This window comes from Pempheris klunzingeri, chromosome 8 (assembly GCF_042242105.1).
Source record: "Pempheris klunzingeri isolate RE-2024b chromosome 8, fPemKlu1.hap1, whole genome shotgun sequence".
Classification (NCBI taxonomy): Eukaryota; Metazoa; Chordata; class Actinopteri; order Acropomatiformes; family Pempheridae; genus Pempheris; species Pempheris klunzingeri.
The window spans coordinates 21,254,001-21,279,423 of NC_092019.1; the positions used below are offsets into that span (position 1 = coordinate 21,254,001).

At 40.8% G+C, this 25,423-nt stretch overlaps 1 protein-coding gene across 2 annotated transcripts in view; it reads right to left on the reverse strand.

Annotated features, from left to right (window-relative positions):
* Nucleotides 1-25,423, reverse strand: part of LOC139205369 (mannosyl-oligosaccharide 1,2-alpha-mannosidase IA) — a 168,571-nt gene that overhangs the window by 59,169 nt on the left and 83,979 nt on the right. For both annotated transcript variants that reach the window (XM_070835561.1, XM_070835560.1), the window contains exon 3: nucleotides 12,584-12,699. In XM_070835561.1, coding sequence (XP_070691662.1) covers nucleotides 12,584-12,699 — 116 coding nt within the window. The remainder of the gene's footprint in view (nucleotides 1-12,583; nucleotides 12,700-25,423) is intronic.

Genomic DNA, 25,423 nt, shown 5'->3' on the forward strand with positions numbered 1-25,423 from the left:
ATCACATCATAAGCAGGATATCACAACAGAAAATTAAAAACTATTTCAAGTCCTTTGAGAGGCTGTTTTCATCTGAAAAATACAAATGCGTTCATTTTAAGTTGCAGAGGGTGAAGCTGAATGAATGCACAGTAGACTGGATTGGTTTGAAGACTTACTATAGAACTAGTCATGCCATAATTGCTTTCTCCACCCAAATACTTAATTTGTCTAAAACAGAAGTAAACTGCTTTGTTTTAATCACTGTCCAAGCCCAACTTTTCAAAGCTATTGGGAGTGTGCAGCTGATAATTGAACGCATTTGGCTTATTCGGGTAAATGTAATATCATAATATCAAATTTTCCTTCCATAACTTTAATCAAGTTATGACAAAAGGGAAAAAACTAAAATCCATTATTTCATTTCAGTTTCACTGATTGCTTAATCACTGCCACAGAATCATTGATATATATGGGGGGAAAAAGGATATTTCCATCCAGCTGAAAGCACAAAGTGTTATTCATGATGAAAAGAAAGAAAAAAATCTATGTAGAACAGATCAAAGACAATTATGTGAAATGTCAACATGAATCATTCAGTTTCATTCAATGTGCTATTGCTTGGCTATTTCTGTAGCTTAGGTTTATCGTATCACTGCACATTATAGGTTTACATTTCGTTGTAATTAATGATAGATGAACCATACGGAAATCATAAGAGATTCCTTAAATCTCATCTACAAGCTCCCTAAAAGGAAAAACCACCGCAAGAGTATTCCTTTCCCACTAAGACACTAAATGCTGCAGTACAGAGTTAAATTTAAGTGTGCTGCTGCTCCTGGAGGCACTTAAAAGCATGGTGCAGCAAGCATAACGGCTCGCCTGCAAGCATGACAAAAAAAATCAGGTGAAGTGAATAACACCTGTTCTTACTCTTTTTCTTCTTGTCTCTCTTCACGGTGCTCAAGCTGAGAACCTAATTAGGAGACAACATGAGGTTGTCAGACAAACACAGAAGCTCTCAACACCGCCGCCACCAAGATGAAACTTCTCCTGTCTACCTTCATTTCTCAGCCTGCTGCAGTAGAAGGTGAAAGAAGAAACTTTCTGGGGGACGATCACTCAACAGCAAGAACTAATCTGCATTACAGCGGTGCAGCTCTTAAAATGCAAACAACCTCTTATTTGCACAAACATATTAGACACGAGGCCTCTCCAGTGCCAAGGGAAAACAAGTTGAGATCTGCTATAAGTACTTGTAAGGGATTTGATTGTATATCCCCCTCACCGCCTCATATAGCTTATGGGTGCTTTCTTATCTAACCTTTTTGGTTTAGCTAAATGGACCCTAGTGTGTTTTTCTCTGTTAATATTGTTGCCTTGGGGTGGTGTGAATGCTGTCAATTGCACCCTGATGCAGCGCTAACAACTGGACTGAGACTTCTTGAAAAAGAGATGTGATTTTAGCACAATTTCAAAAACTAAACCACTAATAAATCCATCTGCTGTTCATGGACAGTTCAGGAAGTGATAATTCGATCTGTACAAGCAATGTATGTATTTATGTAAATGTATTGGTAACCACGAAGTACGTGTGTCAGCAAGTGAGTGCAGGGATTTTCCCTGCCGTTGTATCCTACTCACCCTGTTAATAAAGTTCATTAAAAACAGCCAGCTGATTTGGAGTATAATAATAATGAAACTGTTTATAACTAATTATGTCTTTGTGACACAGGAGGTCATAGATGTCCATATTAGAAGCTGCCACCTGTATTTGATTTCCCCACATGGTTCCTAATGATGCCCTGATGATGCAGGATGACATCACCGGCACTGTCCAATCAATAAGTTAGCTGCCAGTCTGTATTAACCATGTTTACACTTCTCGGTTCATTTGTGAAAAGTCAGAGTGAAATAAACCAAACTACAGGACTAAAAGTGCCCCATGTAATAATTTCCAAAAAGGGTACGTAGATCACTTGAATGAAAAACTACACACGCAACTGGATACTGCATTTACCTGTGCTTCAAGTATTAAAGATATGCACGACACTAGAGGGAAAATTACCATTTAAATCATCCTGCATCGTTTAATTGTTGTGCAGGTGGAGACATGGCAGAAAAGAAAATTAATTAATGAGTGTAATGACTCGTTGGGTACGTCGCTGTTGTACCTTGTAGGTGTTCTGCTTCACCAACACCATGCTATGTTGCTGACAGCGTTTGATGCTGGTTTCTCTGTAGATGAGTATTCAGCAGCCATGGCAAAGATTGCTGTCGGACTCAGCCCAGATTTGCCTGGGACATGAGCCTGATTGGCAAGGCCGCCGTGCCGCTGTGTGCCAAGGAGCTGACTAGCCTGCTGCCCAGTGGTGTGTTATGCTCAGACACTAATGTAATGATTTACTGCTAATAAAGAAGCATCATTGTCACTGGGCAGATGACTGTAGACATCGCCACGATCCAGGTTTTGACTGGCCCCTCAATTTCAAAGCCAAATTAGGCTGATTTGACAGAAAAAATGACCCGATGAGCCAAGGATAGAAATTAAGCAGATGATTGCCTCTCCTAGCAGAGCTGGTGATTCAACTTAACATCGCTAATTAACATGGAGAAATCATGACAGGGACCAATTGGATCTTGCAACTCTACCTACAGTCTCTGCTGAGAGGAGTTTCCCAAGGCTGCTCGTCTCCACCCACCTGCGATCAGGACGCCGAGCTGTGGTTGTGCTTTTTCTTTTTTTATTTTACAGTAATTACGGTCTTGATCAGCGTCCAAGCTGTGAGAGCAGTCTCTGATATTAGCGTTAATGACCGCTAACCTCTGGAGCATGCTAAAACAGCCTTCCCTCATGGAAAAGGGAGCTCTTCACTTCATGCCAATTAAATTAAGAAAAGGGACCTTAAAAATGATGAGCTTATACAACTTAATATTTAGATGGGTGACTACAATCTAGCTGTAAAAAGTGAGTGATAACAACATAATATTATTAAATTGTTTGATTACACAGAGTGGCCTGTACAGCTACAGAGTGTGGTGACACATTGCATCATTTTGCTTCATGGATATTTGCCTTTTCAATCATATTTGAAGTTAATCATTTTCAATAGGCATCTATCATTGTAGTATATTAGCACAAGACTATCATTGCCATTTCAGTGCTGTTTGTGGATCCGCCCTAATGCCACATAAATAAATGACCTAATCAAAAAGAGACTGTGTTGCCTTCAGTGATAAGCTCCTTTTAATTTTCCAGCAACAATCGAAGCATCAGGGAGTTGTGTCTCTTCTCTGAAGCCTTTATTCATGGCTGCAATTTGAAATATAAAGTGACTGTTTCTGATTTTGCAAACAGCATTTTAACTGACAGACATTAGACGGTAATGGTTATCAGTCGCAATACATCAAGTTATTTTTTTTCCACTTGACTGCTCCACTCTTGTTGCATTCCCATGATGCATCTTTATAAGCTCTGGGTAGATGCCTCAGTGAATACCTATTCCCTTCTCAGACCAATAAGCACTGATTAAATGGTCCGAGCAGAGAGGCATTACGATAAACTATTGGCTAATGGTTAGAATCTCATCAGTTCTAATTTACTTTTTATTTCTTTGATAACGCTTATCTTTGAAAATCCGGTAATTAATCAGTGCCTAACGTGTCCTTAAACATCATCAAATAGACACGTACACATAAAATGCATAGAATGCACTCCTCCATATCATCAACATCTCCACTAAATGCATTAAATTGTAGATTAAAAGCCTGGTGAATAATTAATCAGATGTGCCAGGGTGATGAATTATAGCTGAATTACATACCAGCCCCTCACCCCTCCATCTTTTCCACTCGTATCCTCAGCATCCAAGAATATTTGTCTATCTGCAGCCGTCTATTTTCAGAGCTCATCTTTTGATGTTCTCTATACATCTGTAGACACAAATGCGCATACATACACACACACACACACACACACATCCACCCACAAAATCAGGAGAGCAGCATTCTGTGTACAGGTCTGAGCTCTCTCCCAGGGGATGCAGCAGCTCCCTGCCGAGCCCTGTATGATAATGTTCAGGCCTCGTGGGACTTTTGCTACACTCTCACTCTGCCATTATTATTCATCTCGCTGCAGTGTGTCTTCCCTCTTCCTGACTCAATGTGTGTAACTGCCTGCCGCTGTCTCTCATCATATACCTCCCACTGTATTTGGCCTTGCTGACTGAGCCACATCCTTCACTTTGTCTCAGTGGCACTAGGGGAAACAAATGAGGCACAAGCTGCCTGATGTTCCACTGTATTCAGGTTGATATATTAAACGCTCAGTTATGTAGATGAGGTAATTAAGTGAGCTAATTTATGAATTATAAACATTTCTGTTTCATTATACTTGTTCATATAACTTCACTGGTATTGGAATGAAACTGGAGCATTAACAGTTTATAGTTGTTTTGGTTCTCCTAGTTTTTTTCCCCCTTTAGTCGATTTCAGAAAGTAGTAAAAGGGCCCAGTCACTCATTCCCCAGAATCAGTCAGTTACAACCTCACATACAAAACTCACAAATATTCCTTTTACAATGTAGAACATGGACAACCAGTTAATCCTCACATTTGAGATTCGGGAAGCAGCAAACATTTGGCATTTTAGCTGTTAAAATGACTTAAAAGATCAATTTTCAAAAGTCTTGCCTAGTAATTTTCTGCCCATCAGCTTCTTGTTTCAGCACTAATGTGCTCATTAGAAAGTGGCTACACACACAAGCGCAGACATCACCATGACATCATATCGTCCACATGCTGAATGGTGTCGGTAAATAAACATATTGGAAATACATTCAGTGCATATATTGGAGGTGTCATGTGGTGCATTCACTGATTTTTAGGGCACTACAAGGCAGTGCCACAAGCTGTGAATACAACATTAGCATGTTATCACATTATTAAGATGATGGCAAAGAGTTAGCAGAGAGTCGCCTAATAACACATCTCTTGGCTTTCGTTCAGAATCGTGTTTCTGGTCCAATATTCACTTTCCTTTTTGCTCTGGTTTGCTCTCCAACTCTCCACTATTTTCACTAGCTAGCTGCTAACTTTGTAAAACAGCTGTTTGTGAACCAAAACAGTAAAGTTGTGGGCTGTAAAACTGAAACAATGAGCTGAAAGACAGTAAACTGCTCCATACAGCAGAAGTTGTTCGATCGATTGCTATGTTTCACCATTAAATCTTACTTGTACAGTAACTCTGAAAGCAAATTCTGTCCTCAGTGTGGTAACAAAGTCTATAAATGCTGAAATATGCTGGTAAATATCGGTAATGATGAGCCACCCACAAAAAACGTCCGTTGCCCTCCACATCCTGAGACAGAACGTCAGCTCGGCCTGCCCTCACCTCGGGGGCACGGCGTCCTCACTGAAGCGTCTCCAGGCACCGTAAATGACACCGTTTTCCCTCAGACTCCCACATGACTGGGAGCAAGTTGGGTCTCGTTTAGCGGAGACAGGAAGTCATTGGGGGTCAAAAAACAGCTCTGCAGAGGTAAACAGCAACCTTGCTCCAGGTCTCCTTGTTACCAACTGATGTCACTTCATGTTGTCCTCAAACATGTTAGTACATTTAGAGAACAACTCAGCATAAAATCAGATCCTAAACAACTCATTAAAAGCAGGCTAATTTAAAAGCTGAAGATACTAAATATGTATGAGGAGGGCTCGACAACTTTGTACTGTCCCAAGTTAAAAACTGCATCATGAAAATCAGTAAAAATTCTGAGTAAGTTTGGCTGCTGAAAATATTTTTAGATAACAACCTACACATGACTTTACATTTGCCTGAGGCCAATGCAAAGTTGAACTCAGTCAACAATTTTTTTCTTTGACAATTATGCTAAAAACCAATGCCAATACATTTCTCTCCATCTCCAGCGGTGTTGTTCATGTGTATTGTGCCTCTCCACACACACTACATGCTGCCGGCAATCTGAGAGGATTTGATGAAGTTTCTCTGCCAAGTCTACTCTCTCAACAAACTTTCACTCCCCTGTGAAAGGAGTGCGCTTTGCGTGGAAGTCTACAAGCAAACTGTCTGTCTGAACTCTTTGGCCCTCAGTACAGTTTTGAGCCCAGCATCCTTCTGAGGTTGAGCTTCATATTAACGGCAATTACACTAAGAAATGTATCTGTGCTCAGTCTACCAAAAAGTCAATTACATCTGGATTATTACAGCACTGATATAAGTACACTTGAGCCACTTTAAATTTAAATGCTTTATCCTTAAGTTCATTTGAATGTAATGAAGTTGAGATCTCAAGCAGAGATGTCTGCATTCGTACAGTGGGATATGGGGGGAGGTTGTATTTTTCTCTTCTGGGATGTTGCAGGAGGTATGTGACAAAGTACAACTTCCACCACAGTCATTTCTTGGAGTATCTTCAAATGCTTCATGTCTGTAAAATCTGTACAACCTCAGCTAAACAAGTATAGAAGTCAATAAACCAGAATGATTAATTGAAGTATTGACGTTGTGACATATATAAACACGTTTTTTCATTAAATTTAACTGCATAAAGACACAAAACATACTGATCTAAAACAATTCCGAATATAGAAACATAAACAAAGCTCATTTTTATGAGCAGACTGTAAAGACAATTCTATACAGAAATGTTTCCCCAGTGCATTGGTACACTAGTATTTTTGCTTACAGTCATAATTGTCACCTACATAGGCCTCCACTATACACTAACACAATAACTAACTCTAAGAACAGACACACTTTAGACCTACACCGCCTTTATTTTCTACACTATACACTGAGTATCTTGAGGTCAATTGCTGTTAAATGCTGTTGTATAGTTTCTATTTTTACATCTGATACATTTTTTTTTTTGTTTTATAATCTATACTATAATCTATTCTGGCCTTGTGATGCTGGGAAAACTGACTTTCACTTCTGGGGCTCATTGAAGGCTTATCCCATGTCATCTCTAAGTGAATGGGAGTTGTTGTTGAGACGTTTCACTCAAAACCACAAATGTGAGTTTTCTGCTGGGGGAAAAGTCAGGGGATTACCGAAGTCATTAGAATATGTCCTGTGGGGAATCATGTTTGCACAAAAACACAGCTCCTTTCTTTAGTCTCTCAAAATGACACCCCCACGAGAGTTCACACTCATTTAAGTCTCACCTGAGAGGTGGAATAATAGTCCTGATTGTTCTAATTATCCAGTCACTTTGCCATCTTGGTTTGGCTCAGGAGAATTTCACTGGGGTATATCAGGAGTTGTTTGTAGTGCAGTTATACTAGTTATACTGAGGAGGGAACTATAAAATCACAATAGAAGAGATTTCACTGAGAGAGAAGTGCACACTTCAACCTCAGAACTAGATCATTAAGTGTGACAGCACAGAGGATGCAACTAAGTTACCTGCAATACTTTTAACGTCCCGTTGTGCTGACAGCAGAAAAGTCAGCCTGCAGGGCAATAATACATGGCAGACTAACAATTTAATAAAACACATGGTGAGATTTTGTCTACTGAAATTGTAGCAAGAATAACGACTTTAAATCCCATGGTGCACCTGTACTGCTGCCTACAGGCTAAACCATTCTGTGTCATCAAGCAGAAAATTCTTTATTGTGCACGAGTACAGCTTCGAAAAAAACGCACGTAACATCAAAAAAGCAACAGCAATAAAACCAGTGAAGACAGCAACTAAAGCATCTTCATTTGAATTAATCTCCTGATTAGATTCTCGATTGAACGACAACATTTGGTCCAAAAAATGTCAAATCCCAATTGCCCAAATCCCAAGTTGATATAATCAAATTACTTGTTCTGTCAGACCAGCAGCCCAAAACCCAAAGATATTTAATTTGAGATCATCTTCTGATAGAAACCAATGGAATTACTTTTTCTGCAGTCAATCAAACAATTCTGCAATCATTGATATGACTGCAAATTAATTTTCTGTCAATTGATTAATCAATCTAATCCAATCCCAGGTATCAATCTGCATGCTCAATGAGACAGACTTTCTAACAACACTGCTGCGAAGAACAAAATGTTCATCATCTGATTAACAGGTTTGTTCAGCGTTAGCATGTTGCTTTGGTTAACAGAACTTCAGAGACGGCAGGGTTGAGTCTCTGTCATCTGTGAGTCACTGGGCGGTGCCTGTTCAGGGAGCTGACCAATCAGAGCACACTTGGCCTTTCGGGAAGAGACAGGAGATAAAAAGGAGTGTTCAGAAAGAGGGCAAAAAGGGCAGTACCTTGTATGCACAGTATGAGAAAATAATGTGTGAACATTACAGCAAGTTATAGTAGGACCCCTAAATACAGTTATGAACCTGAAAATTAGCATAATATGTCTCCTTCAAACTCATTTTTTACCTTTCTGAAACCAATAAAACAGCAATAACATGAACGTAGAGAACAAATACCAAGGCTGGACTTGTGCAAAGAGAATGAAAGAAAGCAGACGACAGCCATAAAGGTCAGTGGGTTTCCGTAAAATGATCAGAGTAGTCTGTTCCCATTGTGTGGTTCTATCGCACCCTAATCTAGTGAATTTCCTGATGATGGCAGAGAGGAGCTGAGCCAGACAATAACTGATATGGAGATAGACGAAATAGCATTGACTGAGAGTAAAAGAGGAGGAGGAGGAGGAGGAGTGAGGTCAAAAGAGGTAATAAAATTTGGGAGGTGACATGAGGGAACACAGTCCAATCTTAAAGTCATCATTAGTCTCTGTTCATCACCCTCTCTTAAATGAGAAAAGGTCCCGGCAGAGGACAAATACTTGACCACAACTTAAAAGTCATTAAGTATTGACCAAGCAGAAAATCCTTAGAATACAGCAATATCCATGATGTTCTGCCACCAACAGAGAAATACCAAAGAAAAGATGTAGCCAACATCTAGTCAGAAACAGGAATGCTAACTGGCTACGTCAGTGCCAACTAGTTATTCAAGCTTCGTGCAACAGCTTGAGCAAAAGTATGGCCAAAGCCCAGTATTGGTGGAAACACTCTGGGGCTCCTCTTGTTGGGATAATTGGCTCTGCCCACTAGAATTGGCCAGTTTGTCTGTGGAGCAACTGTTGGGATCTGCATCAGAAGCTCACTGTTTGTTTTAATGTCATATGGTCAAAATGCATTTCAATCAATGTGCTTTGTTCATTTGGCACAGAGGTTTAAAGTCTGTTGTTTCTGCCTTGCTAAACAGATTAGTTGAAATCTAAATAAAAGTGGAGAATTCAGTCGTTGTGTTGTCTTGTCCTTCCTGCAGAAAGAACTAATTCTGTGATCACAATGAGCAGCGGCTATTGTCTGAGCTCCCTGGTAGAAGGAGACAGACTGAAACCTGCTGCTGATTCTGTCATATCTGTGCTACTGTAATGATGTCCTTGCCTGTCTGTCCTTGTCTGTCTGTCCTCGTTTTACTGCTAACAAGTTTAGGGTGGCTGTCACTATGTGTCGAGCTCTGGATGATAGACAGGCCTGAACCGATTAATCTAAGAAGCTGTTTTACAGTGTGACTTCATCTGGTGATACTGTAATGTAATTACAAACAACACAAAACTCCCCGTGTGCGCATGTGTGTCTCTCCCCGTGTCTTTTTCCTTATGCTACTGTTTGCACCTTTCTATACAGCAGACATCAAATAGTACAAGAATTCTACAAGAAGAAGTTGGATAATGCAGCTTTGCCTTCAAGGCAGTTATTACAAAATAACTGACCAATGTACTGAAGATTACAACCTATAAGAACAGATTATTTGGCCCGATTATTATTTTCATACTCACAAAACACATATTTGGCTGATTCTGATTCGTTGGAGCAATGCATGGAACAGAGATCACTCAAGTGGACAAAAGTGTGACTCAGGACGTGAATTAAAGGTTTAGCGTAAAACAAAACCACCACGGGGGTTTTGTGGTTGACCAGGTGTTTATATTACTTGTGTGCACCAAGTAAGTTGTGAAACTTAGTTAGACATCTAAAGATAAGTACTTCGACCTGTCACCTTGTCGGATATCTGGTGAGAACGTTCATAATAAACCAAAATCCCAGGAAGGAAAATAAGATTGACCAGTTAGTAGCTAAGCACTGAGCCAAAGACAAAAGAGGTTAAAACACCGACCCAGAGACATTAGAAAGGGAAAAGCACATGATTAATCTAATTTATGAGAATGAAAAGATCTACAACAAATTGAAAACAAAGCTTAGCCTGTGGAGTATTCCTACAAACTATGCAAAATGCACAATACTAACATAAAATATACAATTCAACTGTAAAACTGCTCCTGCTCCTAGGAAACATCTTTTTTCCCACTAAAAAGAAGCAAATGTGGCTTTAGTTTGGATATAAATGATGAGAATAATACTGACTTCAGCTAGCACGTTTTCCTTGTAGTTGCTCTTATGCTGCATGCATTTCCTTTAGTGGTATTTTGATAAAATTAGGACATCAGAAAATGTCCTTAGGCTCCTGGCAAGCTTGGTGAACCATTGCATCTGACAATCTGTATGTTGAGCCAGTTAGTTATTTTTTTCTGAGGCTACTTCAGCAACGAAACGATGAAATCCTGTGAAACATAAATGTTTGTCAAGTGTACCGCAGACTCTCTGAGGTGTTATGGGTATTTGGTATCTAAAAACACCACTTCTCTGTGTACAGTTAATGTACCGGTGAGTGTGTCTGTGTGTCTGTGTGTGTGTGTGTGTGAGCCTCTCTTCAACTCTTCCAATCATGATTCTCATTCAACATGCTGGCAAAAAACTGCCATATCAATTTCCTTAATGTGTATGTATATGTACGGTGTGCTTGAACTGCAGTAAAACTGGCTGCTTTATTTTGAGAGATGAGAGACGCTCACGTGTAGAGAGCTGCCAAAAGTTGTGCTCATTAGATTTTAAAACAACCTGGCACCTAATCCCACAGGATGGAAAACAGCCCCTCCAGCACGACATGTAAATGATCTGCCCTTAAAACATTAATATATCTGGAGAATTAGCCTAAATTGTGACTAATAAGTGATGTCTCATTGTTCCAGAGGAAACGGAGAAAGCATGTGACCCCCGGAGTCCACCAAAGAAGGTGTGACGGACTGATGCTGACAGATTGTGACAGATCACACCCGTGACAAAGTGCAGTGCGAAGTGTAAATCTGTGCTTGTTGTCTTTATGATTGGTGACAGGGTGGCTGTTTGTCAGCGGCTGCCATTATTGGCTGTGTCCTCCCAAGCTGTGAGGGCTGCCACAACCGGAAGCCTCGGCTCCTCTCAAAGTTAGTAGTCACCTGCATTCACCTGGGCAGACCGGCCGCAGGGAGACAGAAAGCTGTGTGCGTTTGTGTGTCGGTGTCACGCCTCTGTCCATGTTTGCCTTTCATTATGCACATACATCTGTAAGAGTGTGTGTGTGTGTGTGTGTGTGTTTGTGCCATGACTGAAAAACATAGTAGCTGAAAGCCTTGTGTGGGTGAAATTAACACTCACAGAAGATTCTTTATGGCCTCAAAACTGGCTGTGATTCAAGATGTTGCTCGGCTCGGGGAGATAAAAGCACACCAGAAACACACTGTTGGTGTGTTTTAGCCCTGATCATACACTGGGGTTGCTTGCCAGTGGAAAAACTGTGTGTGTACAACTGCTGGCTTGATAACATCTATTCCCACACAAGGATGTGCTGTTCAGAGTTACTCGAGGCATCATGTGCTCTATGCCACACATGTCAAATACAGTCAGGGTGAGTTCTCGAAGCAAGAAACCCAAAACAAACATGTGTTTTTAAATGCTAATTTTTAAGGCTCCTTTTGTCAGCAAACAAATCTTTTCAAAGTTAAGGGATGTGACACCCTGTCATAACAGGCTGTGAATTGGTATAATTACTGCCCGACGTCGACGGTACGACGCTGACAGTCATAATGACATACAGTCAAATTTGTAAGCTTTGTGTAATTACACTCCATTACGTGAACCACATCTTATTACAACTGGTAGAAAACATGACCTCTCTCATTTACAAAACTTACAAAGCCACTGTTAGCATCAAATCACACAAAAAGCAGTCCCAGTTGGCACTCTCGTCAACTTCTACTCAGTCCCAACAAGATATCAGAACTGGCAACACTCGGCTGTTCCCCACCCCGTCATTACAGACTCGCTCAATGAAAGGGCCACGGCCTCCTTTTTGCCTCCTCGCTCCCTCAATTTCTCCATCTAAAAACATCCCTTCGACCCATCCCCTTCTCTCTTTCTTTTATTTATCACATTTTCTGCCCCACAGACACCTTTCAGAGAGGCACCGAATCCCATCAGTCGGTAACACGGCGTGGCCACTGGCCACACAGGAAGCCTTTGATTCCTGCTTGAATGTCCCGAGCTTTGGAGAACTGTCAAACTCAGTGGACACAATGTCGGTGTCGAAGCACTATAGCACAGCTTAAAATCAATTCAGCACGCAAGGCCACAGCTGAAAACTTCATTATGTTAATGTATTGGTTGCCCATGAGTTGAACTGGGACTTTAAAGTCGTTACAGCATAAAAAGTAAATGATAAAAATTGTCCAACTAGATGAAAAGAATGAGTTTCTCACCGAATTTAGGTCCAGGCTGGTCTGCACCCACTCCTTGGCATCGTTATATTCCTCCATCAGTCCCATGATGTATAGTGTGTCCAGTGAGTCGATGATAGAGGCTCCTCTTAGGCCACCTGCAAAACACAGAAGAGTTAATGCCTGTTCAAACAGGGACGCAGCACTCAGCACAAAAAGTCCAAGGATAGCCTCCATCCCATTCAGCATTTATCAGTCAGTTATAAACACCTTGATAAGACACTAGAATGTAAGCAAAAATAATGTGTTGATGAACCCATCTGACAACATGTAGAGCATGTTTATCACATGTGGAAGAGCCTTTTTACATGTAAAATTTCACATATATCATTTACAATCAAATTAAATGTCATGATGTTTGCTCATAAATCATGTGTCGGGGTCCGACTTTTAGTCGGATGGTTGATTATAAGCTAATGATGAATGCGGAGAATGGTGGAGGTTAAAATGTAATCTTAATATTTTGGGGTGACTTTACGCTGTTTTGTGAAAGTTGCAAACTGTTAAAATGCTAACAGCATGTTCTGTTTTGCTCCAATAGTTTTTAAATGGTGCTTAACAGTGCTGCTAAGCTACAGTATTTACATCACTAATCCCCAAGGCAGCGAAAGAACCCACCCAGATGGTGTTTCCTTTGTAGGTGCTAAAACCAGATTTGCGTTTACATCCAATAAGTCAAACTGGGAATAACATTTCCTGAGACTTATAAAAGGAAACAAAGTAATGAGTACAGTGAAGAGCTGACAGTTCATTAGGTAGTTCACTGTTACATAAATGATGTTCTCCAAAGGTAGATAAGTACTCAAATGTAACCCCAAACCTTTAATGTTCTGATAAGCAACAGTAACTTGACAGCGTCTGTGATAGAAAATAAAACATTAAAGTCCCTTTAATGCTGGGCTTCTGTAATTGCTGCAGCGATGTTGAACAATAATACTAAAACAGCTTTGTGTAGTCCAGATGAAAAGCATCTTCTCCTCGAGATTAAAAGCATCAGCTACAAAGCATGTGACGGCGCTGTAAGATAAAAGTCACACCACAGAGGAATCAACCACCAGAAGGGAAAGAAACAACTGATTCATTGATTACAGCAAACAGTTAGCAGCTGCTCCTAGATTACTCTCAGTGTATGTGTCTCCTTCCTTAACTCTGTGTAAATGTTGCACTCAGTGTGTAAAAGCTGTCTGTGTGTGTACAGCTACTCTGCTTGTGTCGAGTGTCTGTTTTTATGAATCTCATTTTAAGCTATTCATTTCTTTTCCCAAACTAAATGAGATATGCTGTGGGGTGTTTATTCCATCCTGGTGGCCTTATAAGAAATCGCATGGCCTATTTTCTTTCTCATGTGACCAAATGTAATGCAAATGCGGCTGGAGCTCACAGAGACAGCTCGGCACAAAGGAAAAATTAACATTATCCTTAATGAATTACTGTTAAAGAGCTGAAGGGCAAATTATAGTTTGGAAGTTTAATAACAAGAAACCTTGACTAAATACACTGTGAATCAAAGTGCTCGCGGGATCACATTGTAGATTGCTAGAAGTGCAATAACGTGGAAATTGACCTGGTTAAAGGAAAAGAAGTGAGGAAAAATCTTTATGTTCATCCCAGAGAACAACCGAGCTTACAGTAGATGACTGAATTGATCTGATGCAACCACACAGCAACCTGGCACATCAAAGTGTTCAGTTTTTATCAGAAGTTATTTTTAAAGCTCACCAAATATTCAAATGGAAACCATACCTTTGGGCGACAAAACAAATTTGCAAAATGAAAATCTTTTTCAGGAGCCTGCATTGTTGCACAAAATCACGTAGAGCTGCAACTAAGTAAATATTCAGTTAATTAAAATCAGAAAACAGTCAGTCAGGGCTCCACACTGCAACCACTTTGAGGACTTTTTTGAGGACAGTGCTACTAGATTTAATTCCTGGGAACACCAGTGACATGCAAATATGTTTCTTTTTTTGTTTTTGTTTTTTAGAATATCAGCGTATATCATGTTAAACACCAGATGGGAGCGAGAATAGGTGTGTGTGTGTGTGTGTGTGTGTGTGTGTGTGTGAGACTAAAGCTGAAGACATCGGAGGATGATGCCATTACTGCGGAGAAATACAAACCTACATGATCTTCAGATTGGGGCGCAAAGGAGCAGACCAACGTGTTTCACAAAAAGACCTTACACACGAGGCTGCTGGATATTGATTCTACTTTATAAAAAAGTAATGTTTTGTACATGGAGAACAAAATGCTGTGTAATGGCAACCAGACAGATGAGTGAAGGACAGAGAGAGAGACAAAAATACCCGAGAGAAACGTTTAAAAAAACAAAAAAAACGGAAATCACCAATCACTAATTGAAACTTAATATTTGACTCTGTGTTGATTTAAATAGGAACTGGTTCATGTTTCAGAGTCAGGTGCACAAAAATGCCACTATTAAACTCACTAATATTTTCTCTTGAAGCACCACTTCTATTTGTGAGTTTCACTTTGAAAACTTTTGTATTTTTTTTACAGATATGCTGTAAAATTACATTTATTTATGATCTTTGATTATACTGGCAGCTAAATTTGATGTGACTTCAAAATAGCCGCTGTTTTCTTGCCACAAAACCAATGAACAGAAAATAATTTAATGTTACTGAATATGTTCTAGTTTTCCAGAGTAGTTTTTGCTGACTATTCAATTGAATGACTAATCGGTTACTAACATGCAGCCTTCATAATGTGCACAACAGTGAGCAGCTGTAGTGTGACTTGTCCTCTGTGATCTAAACTTTGAACAAACATGAAACTCCTTTGCCGTCAATGGGTTTGTTTAAGTCAGTTTCCATGGACCTTTCCACATCTCTCGACCACTCAAGCATTTTCATTCTTAATCAGTATCCACTCTACTCTATCCGCATGGTAATTGTAGCTGCACTTACATCATTACTATGAGAGCAAAACCCTCACCACCACTGACCTTTCACCTCCTCTCCTTAGCTTTATGGATGAGCTGATGAGGTTAGAAAGTATGCCAAAGGGCACGTGGGACAGGGATCAATGACTTAGCTTAACTGAATGATGGGTGCCATATGCTTTGACCATAAACCTAGTACTATTAATAGCAATAGAGGCAGAGAGAGACTGAGGCTTTCTACACCTTGCAAATCACTTGTAAAGCCACACAGTCGGTTTTTTCTCATTCGCTTATTCTCATGCTGGCACAGTACTCAATACCAAGCTTGTATTACTGACAAGGTTGCAGAGTGCCATGGCTTTGACTGTTCAGTTAAAATTTGTCACACATCCTCTTTGAAAGCTCATCTGCTGTAGTTTTCCTGCTGGCAGTTCACCTCATATTGTCAGCGAGAGGGCAGTGCTAGCCTGAAGCAAGACACATGTAGTCCACATAACTCTAGAGGACCATCTGTTGAGGTTGTTACTTCTGCAAAGACTTCCTTCTTCTGCTAAAGTTACAGAAGACGGAAATCCAGCGTACATTCAGATGTAACTCAAAAAAACTCACTCTATGTAGGAAAGGATTGTATTTCTAGTTTGCTTACTAAGCAGCCTTATATTTTATTTGATGGCAAATACGGATCGTGACAACAGAGCAGTGGTGTAGTCCAATATCTAATGTACTCTGGTTATCCAACCCCAGAGGTAGCTCTCTGTGGCTTCAGGCAAAGAAGCGGACTTTGGAAAATTCTTGTATGAAATAGCACCAAAGCTAAGATGATTGATTGACTCTGAGGACTGACGAAGCAGATCAATCCATCATGGTGTACTCCAAGACCCTATTTATTTCTATAGCCCTTTGCTACAAATGGAAAGAGCCCCGAGGGATCCTCAGAAGACAGGGACAATGGGTGTTTTCTATACTGTATTTATAAAGACAGTTAAACATGCGTACACTGACATGCTTTAGGGCTTTTCACCATTTGCATAATGCATTCAGCGTAATATTTATTGCATTAATTGTGATGTTTAATTCCTAGTAAGGCTCGAAAATAAACAAACACTTTGCTCAACAGACTGAGTATAAATCAGATAATGTCTTAACCTATAAGATTCAATGGGAGAGAAGAAAGAATGAATGATGCATCACATCGAGTACAGCCTTAGATTAGATTAACATTTATTCTGCTCACAGCCTGTAAAATGAAGCTAGCTATGACTGGAAACAGCAAATAAAAAGTGAAACTATCAGCCTCACATATTGTACAGAGTGCATCACACAAACCACCAAGGCTGCATTACCAACTAGGCAGAACGGGCAACGGCGCTGGGGGCACCAGCGCTTGAGGGACCCTGGGTTCATTGCATGTCATCTGGTTTTAGTAATTTGATTTATTCCAGAAATATGTTAAGATATTCACACCACTGAAATACAATCTAAACTAATGCAGGTTCTACATTATTAGCAAGTTTGTGGTTATGTCTTGCAGAGGGGCATTGTTTCCACACATGACATGGATGATTAACACTAGTAAAACTGTTGCTGATACATTTTTGTAGATTGACTAATTGATTAATACACTAATACTTTAAACACTACGTTGAATGGTTTATATTTCAAAAATTAGAAACATTACCGTAGACATGGTCTAAAGAATAAGACAACTATGATTTGACATTGTAAAATAAGAATTGGGGATCAGACAAAGGCAGAAAAAACTGTGATCACCCAAGATGAGCACATTACCCAAACCCAGCTAAAAGTGAGCTCCTTACATTAGTTTGATTTAATTACATTATACAATTTCCCAGTCTGGGATCGATAAAGTAGATCTATCCATCCATCCTTGCTGCTGGAAGTATGCATGAATACACCAGAATACACATTTCCTCTCAGCATCAGTATCAGAAAGTAGAAATTACAAGTGAGAAGTGTACAAAGAACGGGTGGTGTGTGTGTGTGTGTCTGTGTGTGTGTGTGTGTGTGTGTGTGTCTGTGTGTATGAACAGTACACGGAAAGCCATTAGTGAGACATTGGCCAGTGGATGTTCATTTATCACGGCTGTCACAGGGCAGTCAGTGTCGGTCAGAGGGGTTACATCAGACGGCCAGAGTCCACATGATCAATCACTTGCAGCAGTTTGTGTGTTGTGATATTACTGGCCTCGCTCCCTCCTCCTCACAAACACTGATACTACTGATGTATATGTATCAAGATAAACCACTGCTTTATTTAATCTCTCAGGGGATAGTTCAGGCATAATTTCTCCTCTAATTTAATTTAACTACCATATACTGTACGATGTGCATGCAAAATATATGCTGATATTCCAGAAAAGCCATCCAATGCTCAGAGTAAATTCCACTGACTAAGTACATTCAAAGTGCAACATACTTCTGAAAAGAACATTTGATTTCAGAGATGGAGTGTTTTAATACACCCCCGGGAAAACAGGAGTTAAATCAGAGCGATACGTTCCTCATTTCATCTTGTGACTCACAAACAGCCGAAGGAATAAAATATTAAAAATGTGGCCAATAAGTCACCCTGTTAACGTCATCAAAGTGAATCTAATTGATGCAGACGCTGAGATTCGCATTAATTAAACTGCCCTCTTACCAGTGGTTGCCATCATCCAATTATCAATCGCCAGGGCAATGAGCATCTTGTTAGCGTTAATGCTACCTGGCACAGGAGAGACGGGGTTAGCAAGCCAGTGTGTCTGTGTGATGTTAACGATATCTAGCTGTTTGTTATTCAAGGCACACGCTCTGCACCGCAGATAAAGTGCACTAAGGAGATGACTCTGTAGGTGAGTGGACTTTTGATGGGGAGTACCAACGGAGCAGTGGTGGAGAAGAAGAAGTGGTGAGTTTAGAGGGAGTGGGATCAAGAAAAGTTAGTGAGCAGAACATAAGAAAAGGTAGGGGGAAGCTAAAAATGAGAAATGTCATGTCCATCAGTCAAGATGGATTTTTCTGAGAAGGTTTGAATGTCAACAGTGCTTTAGTCTCCTTAAGGAGCGGATGTCAGATAAATCAAGAAATATCAATAATGCGTGAGGAGGGAGGATCAACTGGATGTACTCCAACTAATGCATATTTGAATGTCGGCTTCTTGTTACCATGACCACAGCTATTCTGTAACGTTAACCAATTTGAATTGACAAAGTAGTACTTTTAACCCAAACGACGATCCGACAGATTAAGGAGGCCTGTGTGAATGTTGAAGTTATTCAGATTTAGAGCAGTAATGTGAATTTGGTTTTGATGACTTAGACAGTTCGTGACAGTGCTGATTACCCCTGGCCAACAAACTTCTAATCCATTAGTTTTTAAGATGCAATCAGATGAACATCAGAAGAGATTAGCGCCACATCACAGGCAGATTTTCCAAAGTTTTGCGATCCTTTGTGTCGCAAAGAATGCCGACATAAAGCTTTCATGGAGATATATCAAAGTGATTTGGATTTTATGGAGGAGAGGATTTTTGTTGAAAGTGCAAGTTTATTCCTGTCAGAGCTAATAACAGCATCACGTAAAATGGGGCTAGATTAGGTTAAAAAGTTCTAATTTTCGAGGTTGTAACCTTTATTTTAATAGTACTTCAACTACATGTTCAACATGTATCAGGTTCTTTGGGCTCTCCTGGACTTACCTTTGATGAGAACAGATAAAAAATAAAATCCCTTAAATCTATTTTTCACAATGTGCTTCTGGTATCATCTTAATGGGGAGGTTTCCAACCTGGATTTCTCAAAATACATTTTCAGCTGATTGTGTTTGTGGGCATCCAAGCAAACTGCAGCTTCCAAACAGCTTAGCAACCATCCAGGGATAAATCAGCAGAAAGTGGCACTGCCACTATCAGAAGGAACTTGCACCTTCTGCAGCTGCAAATGTAAGATTCTTACTGGTAGATCCTATCCTATCCTTGCTACAAGATGTAAGTGGGGGAAACTAATCCCACTGATTATCAGTGTACAGACTGTTCTACCAGTTACTTCACATTACAAGGCTGCATACATGGGGTTCATTAGACATGTTCAATTGAATCCTCGCATTCACTCAAGACTGCACAATTTGTTCTCTTCACACAGGTCAAATTGGGCAAGCAACACATTTCACATTCTCCAGTGAACCTCTGAGAAGATCTAGTCTCAAGTGACACTGCAGAATAAGAGGCGAATCTAAAGAGAGGCCTGAAGAGCAGTTGACAGCCACGGAGAGGGAGCTGTTTGGAGAGGTGCGTTTACTGAGGCACATTGTTTAAATCATAAGGCTAAGGAAAGCTGACCCTGCTTCAAGGAATATGCATTGCTGTATTGTGTGTGAGACATTGATGTAGCACCTCGTCCAGCCAAGTGCAGTGGAGGATGAAGACGGGAAGTCGGACGGCTCAGAAAACAGCCCAGCTCTAAGTGAAATGGCAAAAACCATACCAGATGCAGGCAGCTGGAGCACTGACTCATAACCTGCTAAGAACTCACACTGTTTCTGTCTGGTTAGTTAACGTGTGCAGTGGACATAAGCCATTTTACATTACATATTTGAAAAGGAACATTTTGTCCATAAAGTCACTACTGTGAGTGACGAATGAATCCTTCCTTGTTCTGTGTACATGACTACCTCGCTGCCATGGCTACCACTATCATGCATATAAATCCCACTACTACACTCCCTACCCCTCACTAAAGAACCACATGGAAAATTAGAGGCAACCAGTCCTGCTTGCACCCCATCTCACGCCACAGACTCCCTTCTCTACCCCCCCCCCCCCCCTTCCATTTCCACCATTATGGTAATCACACAGTCAAACTGCCCTGCAAAAAGACTTGGATCTAATGGTGCTTTGTGCCTTGCAGTGTGACGGCACTTGCTTGGCAAGACAGAGGAGGGGACGGAATTGATCGATCAAGGCACATTAGAGTTGGAGTCAAAATAAATTTCTTCCATTATGAGGCCTGCAGAGGAGGAGGAGGCAAATGAGCCAGAGGCTTCAACAAGAATCATGGACAGCAGGGATACTTTATTTTAGAGTATATCAGTGTTTAGTCTCTGCACGTTGCACCTGGCAGCTGATGAATACTTGTCAGAAAGAGACGGTATCAAGCTCTCATTGACTTCTGAGGTGCTGCCATTTATTTTGATGCAGTGAGCTTTATGGAGAGCTGAATGTAATTTCTTTCTTCATGTACTTTTTCAGGCTAGCCTCCAAATTTCTAAAAAAAAAAATGAAATTGGCAAAGCACTCTGTGTTACTGGCTTAGTGGCTTGCTGTTATTTTTTGTGTCTATACTTTCACAATTGGCTGAACTACTGAGAGAATGTCATTTTTTTTTAAACTTATGAATTAAGGACAACTTTATGTATTGTGTAACCATTTTCTGATCTATTGTGGTTAGATGGTGAACGGGTGGCACATGGGCCATTGGTACAGTCTTTGGACTGACTCATTAGACTCAGCAATGTATGTTGTTTAGAAGTGAAAGCAAATCAGCCGTAACGAATGCAATAGTAACTGCAACCATGTCATTGTGATTTGGACTGTTTCATGTGAGAGTCAAGTGTGACTCAGTTAAGGTGGCAGAGTTAAAAATATGTTTAAAGGAACAGTCCACCACACACACTGAAATACTGAAGGTTTAAATGCAACATCATTGGCTTTAAAGTTATCAACAAACAAAGTGCCAAAGACTCAAAAGCCAATCAACACACCTTTGCACAAATTAATCTAATCACTAACAAATACAAAAAGCACACTGTCCAGACATGATTAGAGAGGCTCCAGACTTTGAGTGGTACACACGTCAATCTAATTGTAGCAATCTAATTTGCCACTCTATGAGAGCGTGGCGTGTCAGTGCAGCAGCCCTGTCTGATATGACAGCTTCTCAGATGAGATTACACACCGCTCACAGTGTTATTGAACCCCTCGCCTCCTCCCTCTCCCAAATGCCTCTCTTGCATTGATCAACAGACACGCGGCACAGTAGGAGAGGGGGGAATCATACATCTGATGCTCTGTCAACCCACAAAACCTGATTGGGGATGACAGCCAAAGCTAGAGGCTCTGATTAGGCAGTTGATAAAGACACTCGGTGCACGCCACGGTGCAGCAGCAACAATTCAGCCCATCGTAAGGTCATTCAGTTTACATCCAGACAGTAAACAAATAGAATATTCACAGTAATTAATGAGACTTTCTTTTGCAGGGTGAAGAATGCATTATTTTTAAGTCAGAGGTTTCAGTGGATAGGAAACCACTCTACAAGCCATCTTCTATTGATAAAATGAAGCACTGCTTCCCATCCTGCCCACCTGATTTTATCTGAATGGAGCTTTCTAGCTCACTAGTTACGCACAGAAAAATGTGCAGCTCAACCAATTTAGGAGAGCTGTAATAACCTGTTGACAAAACAGCACCCGTCAGCTGGAGAAATTAAACCAGTCATCTAAGAAAAAAAGTAGCCGCTTTGCATCATTTGTTCAGCCCTACAGACATTCAAAGGTAGAAGAAGAACCCTGAGTGTGTGTGTGTGTGTGTATCTACAGCTCATGTATGTGCTCTTAATTACATCTAGCTCATGTTTTTTTAACGACTGGTCTGGGTGACAGTACAACTTTATCAGGTTTCTAACAGGCAGTGAAGAAATAATTGTGGCTGCTGGCATTTCTGGTTAAATGAAACTGCAGGATTATTAAAAAAAGATTCTAATTAAGGAAGAAGACATGACCTCTTCCACTTTTCTAATCAATCTGTAGAAAGCCCATTTAGAGACCACTTGTCTGTTGAAAGGTACTACTGTTTGCTCACCAGCAATTTCACACTCAATTGCAGCGGGAATGCAAACTTTCTAACCATGTTTCCTGGAAAATTATGAGTTAAGGAACTTGAAACACTTGTCCACATTACTCACTATCAATTTCTATTACACTGCTTCACCTGCTCCTGTTTATTTCAGTGTCACCATCTTCCGTTCGATGCCAGAGGCTATAAGCACCGCTCGCAACCCCCCCACCATCACCTCTGAAGTGTGGCCCAGGCTGTCGACTTCAATGTGAAAGTTCTTCTAACCCTCGCGGCGGGATCCACCAACAGAGGGAATTCATTTCATGCGATTTTTCTTTTCATTCCGCCACCACCTTCCCTCCACTCACCACGCTGAGTCACCACAGAGAGCCTTTGCTAAGGATACCTACTGATGAGACAGGAGAAAAGTACTTTCTGCAGACGCAGACTGAGTTCAGGCGGGGTGAAAGTTTCTGTGCATATGTGCATCAGCTTGAGAGACACTGCAGGCTGCAGAGGTCAACCGGCGCTACCGTTAGGTTTTCGCTACACTCCCGGAGCCAGTTCCAACACTTCAAGGTATAATGCTCACTGCAGGAGAAAAAAGATTTCTGCTCTGTGGGTTACCAATGTGTACAGGAGCGAGAAAACAGCAACTCTGAGAGCTGTGGAAATCCAAGCAGAGAATTTTCTGAAATGTAAACACTTCTGTCTTCATGGAACACAAAATGCAACATGAGAGGAGCTACTGCTGAAGGATAAATGGGTATGGAGACAAAAACTAAATGTTCCTTTTACACATGGCATACCAGGAGCATTTCAAACTGGGGATTGAGAAGCTGAAAATCTGATGAGTCATGCTGGACAGTTTCAAAGATGATGGATAAAAAGATGGGTGGCTGTGTTGGCACTTAGAGGAGGAGTAATTGTGACAGCCTAGTGAAATATTCAGGCTGAGAGTACAGACTGCTATGAGGCAAAGCTAAAAAAAAAAACTAGTGTATATTAATAGTCCCTAAAATAAGTGAATGAAGCTAAATCTGCTCCCTTATACGGCCACCAGCTTAAGAGCTTGGCAGGAAGCGCTTGTGATTAAAACGGCCAAATACTGATTACTACACACCAAGCGGCATGTCTCAGGTTGCAGAGACGTCATCATCGGAGTGATTCCGACATTACGTCACTTCAGACTGATCAGTGATCACAGATTGCATAAACACAGAGTTTAAGGATCTACGTGGTACCAAAGACCAAGAAAGAACAACATGACGGGTTCTGGGGCTTTATCCGGATACAGCAAATTTGACCTTCACCCTTGCATCAATCAGGCACCGACTGAATCGTTACAGTAGAATGGAGCACAATCCCTCATAATCCTCCTGCTTCATCATACATTTTGCAACCAGTTTTTCATCATCTTGGCTATAATCCCGCTGCAGAGGCTTGATGATGTGCTCATGCCCACTGAGGGGAACTTGATTTAATCTGAGAAGGGGAGAACAGAAATTTGGTGGTGATGATAATGCAAGATGGCTTCACTTTCATGTTCTGTCAGCCTGTGTCCTGGGGTGAAATGGCTTTCTACGCCAGGTCACGGTAGTTTGGATTGAGAGGATCAAGAGGAAAGTCATGTCAGTGCCTCAAAGATATGAGAACTTTCTATACATCAAATGACAAGCAGCACATCCCAGACACAATGAACCATTGAATGAAATGGTCCAGGTCATACACTCACGCATCAGCCTTTTTCTCACCTGCTTTTGCATTTTGCAGCGGCAGGTTATCGTCACGATTTTAACACAACCATGCTTTTATAACCCTGTCAGTAGCTCAGCCTGCTAGCTCTTAGTACATGTGAAGCACTGAGCCCAGTTAGGGTGTGCTGTGATCTCCAGGCATTAGTCGTGGCTTCAGTGCCAGCAGATGCAGAGCTGTGCAGCCAGGGCCGTCATTACATGCGGCAGGAGGAATTCTGCTCTGACAGCAGGTTTGTCCCCAGAGTGCACTATCAGAGGCTTGCTGTCGAGTTCCTCATCTGCCTGCAGCTTAAATGCTCCAGCATGCACCCAGAGTTAGGGTCAAACCTTTCCTCCGTTCTTCTGATCTCAAAGTTTCACTGAGTTCATTGAGTGAACTTCAGCAACGAATCAGAAGCAAACTTGGATGACAGGTGGTGAGAAGTGGTCATTGTATTCTTGGGTTTTTCCTCAAACCACATATATCCTTTTATATTTCCCAAATCACTACATTACAATGCTCACTAGTGCCCCAGTGTATGTGTTTCCACCAGTACTTTTACTTCTTGACATTCCAGAGAGAAGAAGAACAGTTAGCAAGTTGTCTCTGGAGTCAAATTTAAAACTAAAATTAATTTTTCACCTTATACTGTATTGAAACTGTATATTGTCTATGGTTTTGACAGTCCAGTCAATTGTCATCGATTGGCTGGACAGAATCAACCAACTGAATCCTCCCTTTATTTAATGCACGATAAAGGCAACACTGAGTGTGCGACCAATGACTCAGCACGTGTAGAATTAACATGAACAAAAAGTAACGTCCCGTGGAAATCAGGGTTATTTGGGGTATCCTCCAAAAATCTTGTGAAAAGGATAAAAACTGCCATTTTCATCAGCACGTTATGATGCTCTCCAGTCAGGAGTGCACCACAGAAGGTGACAGCATGTCTCCAGGCCACACAGAGGGCTGACGTTCAGTGGGAGTTTCCACAAATGTGGCCAAGAACAATTTCATCCTCTCGAGTAAATGAAAACTATGCAGCATCTAGTGCATAGACTTACACAGTTAGTGAGGAGAGATATATGCGGTCTGAGACTCTCTAAAATTAGATGCTGTATATGCTGTAAACATTTCTAATCACACAATATTTGTTGATGCTACGTAGTTACGCAACAAAATAATCAGATGTTTATTATTCCATCCAAGTATTCCATCCTATCTCAAGAATCCAGTATCTTCTATTTACAACCTCACATATCAAAATGACACCATAGAATGAATATATAGTATAGTATAAATCATTTTCCACCCCCCACTGCTGCTGTATATTACCACAATAATA